General features: G+C 40.2%; 1 protein-coding gene across 2 annotated transcripts; it reads right to left on the bottom strand.

Annotated features, from left to right (window-relative positions):
* Positions 1 to 308: 308 nt before the first annotated feature.
* PAQR3 (progestin and adipoQ receptor family member 3) lies at positions 309 to 13,239 on the bottom strand. Of its 2 annotated transcripts, XR_015794634.1 has the most exons (9): positions 13,013 to 13,239; positions 11,818 to 12,084; positions 10,801 to 10,963; positions 9,647 to 9,802; positions 8,288 to 8,485; positions 7,136 to 7,226; positions 4,726 to 4,867; positions 2,820 to 3,735; positions 309 to 829 (listed from the first exon to the last, which is right to left on the bottom strand). XR_015794634.1 is itself a non-coding variant. In XM_088133145.1 (8 exons), the coding sequence occupies exons 2-7, from the start codon at positions 12,000 to 12,002 to the stop codon at positions 4,740 to 4,742; spliced, it is 921 nt and encodes a 306-aa protein (XP_087989271.1). In that variant the 5' UTR covers positions 12,003 to 12,084; positions 13,013 to 13,239; the 3' UTR covers positions 309 to 3,735; positions 4,726 to 4,739. The 2 variants fall into 2 exon arrangements, 1 of the variants encoding a protein (XP_087989271.1); XM_088133145.1 differs by having other exon boundaries at positions 309 to 3,735.
* Between the last annotated feature and the right edge of the window lie 920 nt (positions 13,240 to 14,159).

Below are 14,159 nucleotides of genomic sequence, written 5' to 3'. Positions count from 1 at the left end.
GTTTCAAGCTAGTTTGATCTACAATATAACTATCTACTGAAAGCCTCACATTCCAATACATGTCTTAAAACCTCACGTTTAATGAGGAATAAGGGAATGTAGAGCTGTTCATTGTCTCCTCTCACACTGTCCTCTTGGGATTGCTAGTACCTCGCAAGAATACTTCGGAATTTCTTTAACGTGCTTTTGATCGTGCAAAGTAATGACAGGACCCTGGGTATCTCAAAGCTGCCATCCCTACCTTTTCCCATGCTGGGTTTTTCAGGCCTCCTTGCCCAACGCTTGCTCCTGTAGAGCACACCAAATCATACGTTTTGGCAAACCATTTATTGAAGCATTATTTACATAACATATACAGTGCAACCTGGTAAAATTGCATTTATACTTGAGTCCAAACCATTTTAGGACTTTCCTGCATAGCTGAAAATGTACAGATGAAGTAAAACAAAAGCTGTGATACCATGATATCTATCACCTGTAATTAGCTGTGGATGTAGAGTTTAAAGATCCTACAGATTGCTGTAATGATTGTCACAGGCTAGAGGAATAAATCTGAAAAAAGTTGTAGCTTTCAGTTTCAGGCAAATAACACAATGAGCATTAAATAAGTGGAAGGCATGGGGAGGAATCTGTTGGCACAGTTGGTTGCATTCATGATAAACCATAAGCTGTACTTGTCTCTTCCAAAGGTATCTGATGACTTCTCTATAGCCATGCTTGCAGCTCATATAGCAGATCTTGGCACATGTTAACTTTGCCAATAGTCCTTAGGGCAGCTACTGACTTCAGAGGTGGAGAACTGATATTACTGTTTGTTGCATTTAATTTCCTGAAAGTGTCCAAAACAGTCAAGTTAGAGCAGCACAACACAGAGCAAGAGCTATCACTGGAATTCAGTCAATCTATGCAGAAAAAGATATCTGCTTCCATTTCCATCAATTCTTTAAAACATCCTATTTCAACTGAACTTACAAAAAATTGAAGTGAGAGGGAGACGCATATTTTATAGAGAAATTCTTATTTCTTTCAGTACTTAAAATTTTGTTTCTAGCAATATACCTCTGGTAAGATTTTCCACTTTTAATTTCAGTAAATTAAATGTCAGTTGAGATTCTTAAATCTATTAAATGAAAAAGAGGCATTTGAAGAACCTACTGCTATAAGACATCTTGAAGGGGCCTCTGGAAAGCCCTTTAACTATCTCTAGGATTTGCTTTTTCTGAAACAGTCATTTTTTTGCCCAAGAATCCCTACTTGGTTTTCCATTTTTTAAAAAGCCATAGAAAAGGACAGGCTTAATTCTACAACATTCTGTGTGTAGTTCAATATGGCACATTTATGCAACAAAATGTGCACTTAACTGAAGGAACTAAGCAACTGTTTTCAAGTGTGTAAAACAGAGTGCTAGAGTAACTGGATAGCCAAATTTACTTTTAAGGGGGTTCATTTTCATCCTGGCATTAGTTGTAGGGTTTGTTCTTTCTCTCCTTATTGCATATCGGACACATATATTCAGCTTGTTATATTATCACATGTAGGGTATGTTAGGAAGAGGTAATATGGGCCATGAGACGCTATTAGCATTCAGAATAAAACCATTAATTCCATTGTTTTTCAATGTTAATGACAACAGTATAACTTAATAGTATAAGTTATATGGCAAAAATACACTTCAAGGCTCCAATTCGAGTTTTTAAATAAGCCTGGAAATCAAAGGCAAAGTTTGATCTCTCACAAGACAAAATGAATTTGTTTACAGGACATTTTACACTGGTCAGTAAGGAACTCTGATTCTGCCTTCTTATTGGGCAATGTATAGTTTGCATTCTGTCCACGTTTCTATTTGGTTTATAACAGCCTGGGCACACAGATCATTTAAGCCAGGCAAGCAAAGCCAAACCCAGGAAATTTTGCATCTTCCTTCACTATTTACAGATATTTTCTCTTGAATGAAGACCCAGGTACATACTGTAAATGCCTAGACAAACCCAACTGCATTAATAGATTCCATGCACAGATAGACCTGAGGCCTTCCAAGGACTATACACTCTACAATCTTTCAGTGGTGAGTCATCTCATTTTCAGACCTGCCCATTTCCCCCTTATTTCCTCTCCTTTCTAACTGTACCCTCTCCTCAGTCCCATCCCTGTCCAGCAATGAAGTTTTTTTAAAAAAATGCACCAAATAATACCTTCATAGAGATAGAATTGTAATATGTGGGAAGACTATTAATTTTACCCTCTCCAATTATAACATCTTGAGGAAAATTACCAGTAGTTAATTAGGCTCAAAAGAGGCTTCACTGGCAGCTTAAGTCCAGGATTGGGAGGTTCTACAATACACAACTTTCCCACTCATGTCCTAAAGGCTGAGGGTATGTGTGAACTAGCCAAAATCTGGTACTGCTTCAGATTGAAAAAATAAGACTTTTCCCATTGTTTTAGTTTTATGGACTGTATCCTGAAAGTTAATGTGCATTATGACACTATTTTCAAAATTGAAGGAACTGCTGAAAAGGACCTTGTAAGAACACATAAAAGCAGTTTCCCCAAACACTTAACATAAGTCATATTAAAACTAGAATTACATGTTTTTTGAAGCTCCCCATGGCAAGATCAGACAGTATTATTAGGAAATAAGAGAGGGAAGTTGCAAGCAGGGAGAGAAGCACTGTATTACTTAAGAGGCTTTTTAAGCAGATTTTTAATATGCTATAGTAACCATTCTGTTGCACGTTAATGTTACTCTTTCCATCCCTCCCCCCATTGCAACCAACAGACTGGAACTCAACCTAAGAGAACTCATAAATACCTCTTACCTCCTCATTTCTTCTCTGTAAATCCCCTTTCAGCACCAGATTGTGAAGACGTGGCTGCTGGAATCTCAAAACATGAGATGGCCATGCTGCAAGCCAGGTATTAATATTTTCTGGATTAACTGAATTTACCTCTTTCTTCAAAATTTCCAAGGCAGCAGGGAAGTGCTGTCAAGGCACAAGCAGGTATTTTGTTTGGCACGAAGCAAGTACTATCCTGAAAAATGGCTCAGAACAATTCCACTTGTCCAAGTAGCAGCAAGCATGTCAAGTTTATGGAGAGTGTTACTTGCAGTAATTTGGAGTAAGTCTAAAACCTTTGGCCCTCGTCACATGTTTGACTCATTGACTGCAAGCTCCCAAGATCAGAGACAAACAATTTAAATTCTAAATTGACTGACAGGTTCAACTCTTTGTTTGAAGATAAATTTATCTATGGCAGACTCTCTTTTATTGAAAGGAAAAGGAAATCCAATAAAAATTTGTATTATATTTGAAGTTTTTCAAATGAAACATCAGTGCAAAGACACAGAGCACATTAAAAAGGTACAGTTGACAACATGGATTTTCAAGTGAGATCCCAGCATGCAAATTTTTCACAAGAACTTCATATGCATGCATTTTAGAGAACTTTTCTTGATCATAGCGTAGTCTCCACATACAAGTCTTATTATAATTTATATATTAGTTGTTCAAAGAAAAGTAACTTATTTTACCCAATTATCTGCAGCTCTTTCACTGTCCTAAGTGAAGAAATAGTTATTCAGCTGATAGAGATCAGTGATCTCAGGAATGCCTATTAAAATACTATTCCAAAAAGAAAGAGGATTCAAAGTGAACTGCTGCTGTGGCTGTCGCTCCTGAAATCAGCACGAAATGCAGACATTCAATGTCAGAACTTCAGTACAATGATGAAATTCTGGAAACAACAAAACTCATTTTAAATTATTGCAAACAGAACCTAGTGAGCTGCTTCAGCTAAGGGAGCCTTCCTAAATCAACAAGTACTGGGGAGGTTGCCAACACCAGGTTTAGAAAAAAAAAAAAGATGGCTGTCTCTTAAAGAGATGCAATATTCCCCCATTATCCTCCTTCATGTTTACAAAAATGGCATATCAATACATGGTTTGTAACTTTTTCTTCTGCAGTGTTCATCTGACTTCCAACAACTGCAAATCAACAAGCTTAGGGTGCAATTTATGGAATCAATTTTAAGTCTTCAGCTGCTAGAAGAATGTCATGTTAGAACAGCTGGCCTGGCAGGAATTATAAGGCTCGAGGGATGCAGGTTCGACCCTATCCTTAGACCAAGAAGCTTTTAGTTACTTCACTGGCTCAGCCAACCAATCTCCCAGGGGGAGGCTGTGGGGAAAAATAGAAGGGAACACTATATACACTGCCTTGGGCTCCTGAATATAAATTGGACTGGATATAAATCTAATGAATAAAAACTTACAGAAGACCTGCAAGAGGAAAAGGCATCGAGAGTGAATGGCCTAAACTGTCTTAGCGAACTCCATGATCATGTGGGGAGCTGAACCTGGGTATCTTCAGCCCCACTCTGACATGTTAACTATTACACTGGCTCTCCTGTTCACAATTTCGGGGGGGGGGGACCAATCTGAAATTAAGGAGACAGATTGCCAGTCAGCGCAGGTAATACTGACTTGGAATAATGAGCAGAAAAGCATTGCAGGACAACAGGAGAAATGTACTGACAACAAGTAATCTGAAAGATCTGGGATTTACTGTGAAGGAAAATTCCAGGCTGGGAATAGAGCAGTTCCTCTCCAATAAGCAAATCCACTGGTCTTTGAACATGGTATTCCCACAGTGGGGAAAAAAGAGATTCCCCACTCCTGAACAGGCTAGGCGATCTTCAGCTCCTCTGGTATCGAGAGTGCCTTACCTTGACGCGCTATTCTAGTCTAGGCAAGGTTTGCTGTGTCTGTACTGCATGATGTACATGGTAGATTGGTGCCACCAATACAACATCACCACCGCAAGAATGTGCCAAAGTTGGTGGCTAGAGCCGAGGTAGTTTAACTGTCCTGTTGAAGAAGAGAGTAGCAATTTATTTAGTCAGAAGGGAGTAAGGATCATGCTTCTTGTTCATCCAGATGAAGATGCGCACATAGGGACAGCCACTCAAATTTAGTTTTTTCTGGCTGATCTGGAAAGGAAGGATCTTTTCATTCCAGAAAGTTAGAGAATATTGTATTTTCCTATTTTTGGGACAGGACAGGACAGCCATCTCACTTATGCCTGGCCCTTGAGCTTCCAGATACAGTCAGGTCCAGAAATATTGGGACATCGACACAATTCTAACATCTTTGGTTCTATACACCACAATGGATTTGGAATGAAACTAACACAATGTGCTTTAACTGCAGACTGTCAGCTTTAATTTGAGGGTATGTACATCCAACTCAGGTGAATGGTGTAGGAATTACAACAGTTTGCATATGTGCCTCCCACTTGTTAAGGGACCAAAAGTAATGGGACAGAATAATAATCATAAATCAAACTTTCCCTTTTTAATACTCGGTTGCAAATCCGTTGCAGTCAATCACAGCCTGAAGCCTGGAACACATAGACATCACCAGATGCTGGGTTTCATCCCTGGTGATGCTCTGCCAGGCCTCTACTGCAACTGTCTTCAGTTCCTGCTTGTTCTTGGGGCATTTTCCCTTCAGTTTTGTCTTCAGCAAGTGAAATGCATGCTCAATGGGATTCAGGTCAGGTGATTGACTTGGCCATTGCATAACATTCCACTTCTGTCCCTTCAAAAACTCTTTGGTTGCTTTTGCAGTATGCTTTGGGTCATTGTCCATCTGTACTGTGAAGCGCCGTCCAATGAGTTCTGCAGCATTTGGCTGAATGTGAGCAGATAATATTGCCCGAAACACTGCAGAATTCATCCTGCTGCTTTTGTCAGCAGTCACATCATTAATAAATACAAGAGAACCAGTTCCATTGGCAGCCATACATGCCCATGCCATGACACTACCACCACCATGCTTCACTGATGAGGTGGTATGCTTAGGATCATGAGCAGTTCCCTTCCTTCTCCATACTCTTCTCTTCCCATCACTCTGGTACAAGTTGATCTTGGTCTCATCTGTCCATAGGATGTTGTTCCAGAACTGTGAAGGCTTTTTTAGATGTCGTTTGGCAAACTCTAATCTGGCCTTCCTGTTTTTGAGGCTCACCAATGGTTTACATCTTGTGGTGAACCCTCTGTATTCACTCTGGTGAAGTCTTCTTTTGATTGTTGACTTTGACACACATACACCTACCTCCTGGAGAGTGTTCTTGATCTGGCCAACTGTTGTGAAGGGTGTTTTCTTCACCAGAGAAAGGATTCTTCGGTCATCCACCACAGTTATTTTCTGTTGTCTCCTGGGTCTTTTGGCGTTGCTAAGCTCACCGGTGCGTTCCTTCTTTTTGAGAATGTTCCAAACAGTTGTTTTGGCCACGCCTAATGTTCTTGCTATCTCTCTGATGGGTTTGTTTTGTTTCTTCAGCCTAATGATGGCTTGCTTCACTGATAGTGACAGCTCTTTGGATCTCATCTTGAGAGTTGACAGCAACAGATTCCACATGCAAATAGCACACTTGAAATGAACTCTGGGCCTTTTATCTGCACATTGTAATTGGGGTACTGAGGGAATATCACACACCTGGCCATGGAACAGCTGAGAAGCCAATTGTCCCATTACTTTTGGTCCCTTAACAAGTGGGAGGCACATATGCAAACTGTTGTAATTCCTACACCGTTCACCTGAGTTGGATGTACATACCCTCAAATTAAAGCTGACAGTCTCCAGTTAAGGCACATTGTGTTTGTTTCATTCCAAATCCATTGTGGTGGTGTATAGAGCCAAAGATGTTAGAACTGTGTCGATGTCCCAATATTTCCGGACCTGACTGTATGTCTGGCTGGCCACTGTTAGAAAAATAAATGTTGAGCTACATGGATCTTTCGATCTAATATGTCAATCTGGTGTTATGCAGATACTTAAAAAAAAATCATGTGCAGCAGTGTTCATGCTATCCTTTTTTTAGGCTATAGAAATGCATACTGTGTTAAGATGCATACTATGGTAAATGCTCTCATACCAGTGAATACTGCCCTATGTCTCTGTAGGTTTAAAGACAACATCTGCCTTTAGACATAACACTTTATAATTTAGGTGCACAACCAGGGAGATTTCTACATTTCCTCTAATATTCGCTCTTAGAACAAAATCCAACAGTAACCAAGACATCAGTGCGTGCCTTTCATCCAGCTTGCAAAGGATGATGAGTATCTTTACCTGGAAAATATCTTTCTGGGACTTTAGAAATATAGAAGAGAAATGCTATGATAGCTATTAGGTACATCACAATCACACGGGGAGCAAATTCCTGAAAGAGGAAAATAAAACATTAGCTATAATCACTGAAAGCACCAAGTTACAGATCTCAGACACTTCGGAAAAAAGATGGTAATCATTTTCAACAGATTTCAATTACCGTAAACCAATAAAGCCGGGCAACTTGCAAAATCTACTGAGTTCACTTTCTTATACATGTTTTATGCATGTCATTCAAATAAAGAATTAAATGCAGGGTACTTACAGTGTGGGTTACTAGGTTTTCCCTAAAAAACATTTTCAAAGAAGCAAAGCACCTGATTTTTCAAGAAACAGCTATTGGTTTGCAGTAGTACTGACAACAAATGTTTTATTTCTTTACACCCATGCAATTAATATTGTATTCACTCACAGCTTTGTTAACGGTTAAGGTAACAAGGAAAATGAATATTCTTATGTTCCCCAGAAATCATCATTTCACTACAATGCAAAAGAATTAGGCTGTAAAAATTGAGAGCAAGTTTAAATACTGAATGTTCTCATGCTTGAAGTTTAAATGGATAATAACCACCCTTCCTATAAAAGAAATTGTGGTACAATAAAAGATGCCCTCATGCCCAGTGCAATTGACAACTGCATGAACACGGTTGTACTGTTAGGAAGATGAATGGTGCTCTCCCACAGATGTTTTTTATGATTTTAATAGTTTGTATTGTTTTTTGTTTTAATAACTTTAGTGGTTATATTTTTTTGTTGTTTTTTTGGTATTTTTAACTTTGGAAGCCACCCAGAACCATGGCAATGAGATGGGCGGCCTTTAAAAAAATAAAATAAAATAAATGCATTTTCTTGGCAGCATTTTGGAAATATCTTCCCACTGCTGTTTTCCAAGATTTTTTTTTAAATTTCCCAGTTTAGCCAACAACTGTAGAATTCCCAAATGGTCCCCCATCTAAGTAGTAACCAAGGCCAACCCTGCTTAGACTCCAAATCAACCAAGGCTGGCTAGATGCTAAGGACATCCCTAAACCAGTAACTGGAAATAGGTTTCAATAAGGTCAACAGAACTGTCTTTGGAGCAAATATAGCAAAGCAGGTAACTTCTAAACTTACCTGTACAATAGATGCTGTGACACCTCCATTAAGCCAAATCCAGTGGATGGTAGGAATGATTCCATAGCCCGACACAGAGCAGAAGATGACTGAACGCAGCCTGTGCCATTGCTGAGTAAGGTAACTGGGGTGAATCTGAGCAAAGAATACGGCCAAGATCATAGCAAGCACAGTGATCAAGTATACTTGACGCCAATACTAGAATGGAAAAAAGAAAGGGTGTGTGTGTGCGTGCACGTGTGAAGAAACTTGGGTACTCACACAGCAATCCCCATGAATGTTGGAATATTTATTTATATTTCAAATTTAGATGCCGCCCATCTCACAAAAAGTGACTAAATATCCATTTAAACTACTTTTCCAAAAGGTGGGGAAGAACCATAAAAACAAGGGCAGTACCATTTGCATATCCAAATACTGACAGAGTAATTTTTACAGCTTGTATTCCAGCTTTAATTATTCAACAGTGAGCTAGGTCATTGGATATACTGTAATGTATGTTGAAGCCGCTTTCTCAAAATCTGCATTAGTTATACACACACCAGTCCAGGCTGACTTTCGTATTTTCTTTACCTGAAAAAGATGGAGCTGGGATTGCATGTGCACCAATGTGTCACCCTACCTTTCCCTACTCTAAATCTTTGTATATTTTGCTGAATGCATTTAGACGTTTCTGTGGATCGGCAACCCTAATCAGGTGTGATTGCCAATCAGAAGAAGCATGTTCTGTTTTAAGCATGCTCAGCTTAATGTATTTAGAGCAACTTTCCCTAATCTGAATGCTACAGATCTGTCCGGAATGCAATTCCTAAGATTTCTTGGCTGCCATGAATTTCCCAGCCAGAATTCTCAGTGCTATGTGGAAACAGCTACCTAAGATCACAATGTTGAATATACGAAGGCTGGAATGCAGCTGGCCCACAGAAGAACAACATTAGCAGAGCTTGCATGCATGCATGCTTCCTTCCCGGTTCATGCTCACCGACGTGGATCCAACATTCTCAACGAGGCTAATACTGAAGATCCAGAAGAAAGTTGCACTGACCATTTTTAGAGAACATTATTCTTGGTTGCATTGTATTGAGGCAAGCAAGGCCTTTAAGTGAGCTGACCTGTTCAATAACAGGTTATCCTTGGATTTTGAGAAATTATAATTAAATAATAAAGGTTTATTCAGAACTCATTTCTGTTTAGATGGAACAGCGGATTGGATTTTGAATCGGCTTCTTTTAAAGGATTATAGTACAGATTGGAATTCTGAATAAATGAACAATCAGACATATTGATTTATGTGGGAGAAGGCAAAGCAACCCCAGCAGAAGCAAAAGTACACAACAACTAACATTATGGCCAACTTACATTACTACAGTAAAATGCATAAAAAACTCCTGACACATAACAGCCTAGGATACCAATGGAAATTCCTGCATAATCCAATGCCATCCATCTTCGACTGGTCTTTTCTGAGCGATGACAACAGAAAAGATGATACCCTACTGAGCAAAGCATACAGACCTATAAAAACATTGAAACAAATCCACATTAATTTAATGCCACCGTTTCTTTTTTTAGATCCAGTATGCAGCACTCTAAGGAGATTGTGCTTTTCTAGCTGGACCTATAACAAGAGCAGAGCAGAAATATCTGGCTTTAATATACTCAACCTGCTTACCATATGCAGAGAGATGGAAACATTTTTATTTAATATACTACAGGCAGTCCTTGCTTAACGATCACAATAGGGACCAGAAAATTTGTCGTTAAGCAGCATGGTCATTAAGCGAGACAATACATGACCGGACCCAATTTTATGACCATTTTTACAACAGCCATAAAGTGAATCACATGGTTGTTAAGCAAATCCAGCTTCCCCAGTGGACATTTACCAGCAAAAAAGCTCACAAATCGCAATCATGTGACCGGAGGATGCTGCAACCGGTCGTAAATGCAATCTGGTTGCCAAGTGCCCGAATTGCGATCATGTGACCGTGGAGGTGGTGTGGTTTGCAACAGTCGTAAGTACGAGTACAGGCTGTAAATCACTTTTTCCATGGCTGTCATAACTTCAGATCATCATTAAATGAACAATCGTTAAGCAAGGACTACCTGTACTACCTTCCAGTGTAAGGGAACCCTATAGCGAAGCTAACAATAATTAGCAACAACCACAGGAGAATATTGACAGACTCAGCAGGAAAGTTGAAAAAAAATCAAATTAGATCCCCTAAAAACAGTCTAGCTAGTAAAATTCCTAATGAAATACAAATGCTTTGACTATGTGAGAAGGAAGGAAGGAAAATCAATACGAGATGCTACCTTAATTTCAGAATAAGATGACAATATTGTTCCATGCAATCTACAATGAAATGAAGTAAATGATGATGTTTGATTAAACGTAAAGGAAAGGAAGCAAAAGCCTCAACTTGGAAGAGAATGAAAGCTTTACTCTATATCAGCCCCTCTGCCATTCCCATCCCTTGCAAAATTTGGTTGCCATACGTAAAGGAACTTACCTGAAAGCAGAAAAGACAAATAGAACAAATAACAAAATCTTCTCTAGAGGCATTCGCCGAAGGCAACACAGAAGTCATATCATATATGCCCAAAGTGAAGAAGAGAAAGAAGCCCAGTAAATGACTCCAGATATTGACTGTCTCGTTGGACAAAACGAATAGACTGGAAAAAAATAAAAATAAAGACAATAACGGTTGACTTGCTTTAACTGACTAATTTTGACTAATGGCAGCCTGAGTATGTAGTTCAACTCAGGCAGCTAGTAGCACATTTTTTCCATGCAAACTAATCAGCATTCTATCCTTCAATCTGTCTGTATATGTATCAGAAAGGGGCATTTTATGCTAAAGCTGGATTAGCATTATTAGCATATACTGTCTGCATTTCCTCAGTAAGAATACAGAATTGGAATAAAGTGAGTATTTCCTTGCTCTGTATTCAGTGATCTTATTTCTTTTCTTATTTGCAATATTTATATTGCTGCACTGTGTGCATGAAAGTGGTTCCCTTGTCAATCTATAACTTTGTTTTCTGTTAATATTTTTGTTTTGGGGAATAGCAATGCATAGATCTAATCAGGGATTCCAGTTCTGGAATGATGGAAATTAGCATGCAAATTAGTTACACTGCTGACAGACCACTTATTAGGAGATCCACTTACTTCTGTTGTTGCATGGATACACTAGGCCTGAAAAACTGCATGGTGGAGTTTGTCTGTTTAGATTCCTTGCACTAGAAAAAGTGACTGACAATAAGGGACTTATGCCTCAAAATTTCAAAGGATAATCAGCAAGACAGAATTAAGTAGTATTTCACACACAGAAAAGAACATTTAAATTAAGTCAATGCACCTTGCTTCATTAGTTGCTTTGATTATAATTTGCAGAAAGGCAGGATATAAATATAAATAAACCAAGCAGTTTCAAAATAAAAACTTTCATTGTTTCTTATAGGCACTGCTTCAATCCAGGCTAGTTGATTAATTTCACTTTGAACCATTTCGATCAACTCCAAACCTTTTTAAACACAGCCTGGAAGGCAGGTATGCTCTGTAGCCATCCGTGATGTAAGGATTATCCTTAAGGAACACAGGAATCTGTTCATAGGTGTACAGACGAATTCCTCGAGGAACGAGAACAGGCCAATACTGATAACTTCCCAGCTCAATGTAATGAGCACTCTTCAAGAGTTTCTGATGCATTATAGGAGTGTTTCAGTCATCAACCAAGGCAAGAGTAAACATGTAGCAATACACAAGGCATCTGACTTCTGTTATAAGTTATCTGCAAAATATGAAGACAAAATATTCAGAGGCTTAAGAGCTAAAACAAGACAGATACAGAACATCCAAGCTTTCTCTCCCTTCAATGATCACAAAACAATTTTGTGTTTTTTTATATATAGGAAAAAGACAACTCACATTTCGAAAATGCAGCAGCAGCCAAAAAAAAAAAAAGTGTCTTACCAACAGCAAACGCTTTTAAGGCTAATAATTAGCAATGTAGGGCAAAAAAAGTGAACCAAACAACCTCTGGGCAGATAAAATAATTGCACACTACAGAGAAAACCCAGCCCTGCTGGGTGTTTTTTCCTTTTTTGTAGGACAGCATTCCAACAGGCAGACCCCTTTGATATTCTTTCTTCTTAAAGAAAGCTTTATCAGCAGTATCAGTTGATTAGAGAAACGGGCCTAAAGGCAGCTGTCCCAGAAAATACTCCCTGTTATTCCGACGGTCTTAAAAGACATGCTCTGTATGGACTCCATATAAGGAATCCCTAGTAATTTCTTCCTTTCCCTTGTTCCCATCCGGGCTGGCTTTCTCCGCCATCGTTGTTTCATGTTTCTTGTCGTGTTACCTGTTTTAAAAGCTTTTAACAATCTATAAACTGCCCAGAGTCGCTGGGAGTCGGGCGGCATATAAATTGTATAATGATGACGATGATGATGAGGTGTAGGCCTTCCAGTAGACTCCAAAAAAGCAGCTCGAGGTTTTTACACTGGACTTTAGTACTGTAATAGCAACAGTAACAACAGCAGCGACAAAGTGCTGTGTGGCGGACGCGCCCAGACGCGAAACCAGGGCTAGGGGAGTCCCGCGCCAGAGGAAGCGGGCCAGGGGCCACGGCCTCAGCTCCCGCGGGCCTTCAGGCACCAACTGACTGCGGCTGAGAGACCCGACAATGCAAGCGGCGACCTCCCCCCTCGCTTACCCCGGCCGCTGCTGCTGCTGCCGCCGCTGCCGCCACCTAAGCAGCTGAAGTCGCCTCAGCCCTTCAGGCATCCTGGCGGCAAAGGGGCTCCCTTCCGCCCTCGTCCTCCTCGTCCTCCTCGCCCAGAGAAAAGCCGCTGCCTCCTCTTCCAACGGCCCTAAATGGCCATTACGCCACTCTTTGTCGCCGCTCGCCGGCCAGGCCCGCTCCTATGATGCCATCCCCGCGCGACGGTCGCGCAGGGGTGGCGTCACGGCCAGAAGCCGACAGCGCCCCAATAGGACGTCGCAGCTCTCCCCTCCCCTTACGCACCAAAGGGGCACGTGCTGAGGGCGCGGCTGACGTGCACCTTAGACATAAATAGAGTGAAGAGGTGGGATGGGGTGGTGGAGAGTGTTTTGTTGTGGGGTGTCTGTGTTAAGAACCATTTTTAGATGGATTTTTTTTTTGATCATTTGAAATTGTAACTAAGAGGATTGGCAGATGTTAGTCTACCAACATCACGCATAGGGTTCTTGTTGCTAGGAGAATAAAATGATGGCTGTCTGATGTAACCTGGAGGAAAGGGAGAATATAATCAATAATCTGTAAATTAAATCCAGAAGTGGCAATAGTTATTCTCAGTGCCCAATATTTCCCTTGAGTCTCCCTTCTCTTCTACCTTCAGCTGTTCTTCCACCTCCAATGCAAGTGAGGGTCTTCAGTAACATTTTCTGAAGGGAACATCCTTTTTCTTTTCAGGGCATCCCTTGAATTGGGTATCCTGAAGAGAAGCTAAGAAGCTTATGGAGCTCTTCCACTGTTTCCTCCTAAACATACATTTCTGAGAAAGCAAAGGAAGATTAGCAATTGGTTGTGGTGACATGCAGGCCACCCTATAAATGTTTGTATTAGGATCTGGGTGGCCATGATTAAAGCTCAGCTAAACACACTCAGAGAAACACGACTTGTCCCTGAAACCTGGTTGTGGAGTATCAGCCACTTATGGAATAAGGCCCCAGCCTTGCCTGCAAACTTGTATTTTTCCAGATGATTTAACTGACCAGAACAGCCTCATCAGTGCATTTGCTTCTGTGTTCATAGTCTAATCCCCAAATGGTTGACCTGATTTCTATGAGGCTCTATACCAGAATATATCTCTCATTGG

The sequence above is a fragment of the Python bivittatus genome, unplaced genomic scaffold (genome assembly GCF_059951505.1).
Source record: "Python bivittatus isolate LINGU-HERP-01145 unplaced genomic scaffold, Pbiv_v1 ctg000070_np1212, whole genome shotgun sequence".
Lineage (NCBI taxonomy): Eukaryota > Metazoa > Chordata > Lepidosauria > Squamata > Pythonidae > Python > Python bivittatus.
The sequence above is the reverse complement of the archived record's forward strand: the minus strand, read 5'-3'. Positions and strand labels throughout refer to the sequence as shown.

Bases quoted from the DNA above. Each gene is read 5' to 3' on its own strand.
- PAQR3 (XM_088133145.1), bottom strand. From the start codon at position 12,002: ATGCATCAGAAACTCTTGAAGAGTGCTCATTACATTGAGCTGGGAAGT. The intron at 10,964-11,817 runs GTTTGGAGTTGA...ATTTTTTTCCAG, and splicing joins TCCAGGCTGTGTTTAAAAAG to TCTATTCGTTTTGTCCAACG. The intron at 7,227-8,287 runs GTAAGTTTAGAA...TTCCTCTTTCAG, and splicing joins TCACAGCATCTATTGTACAG to GAATTTGCTCCCCGTGTGAT.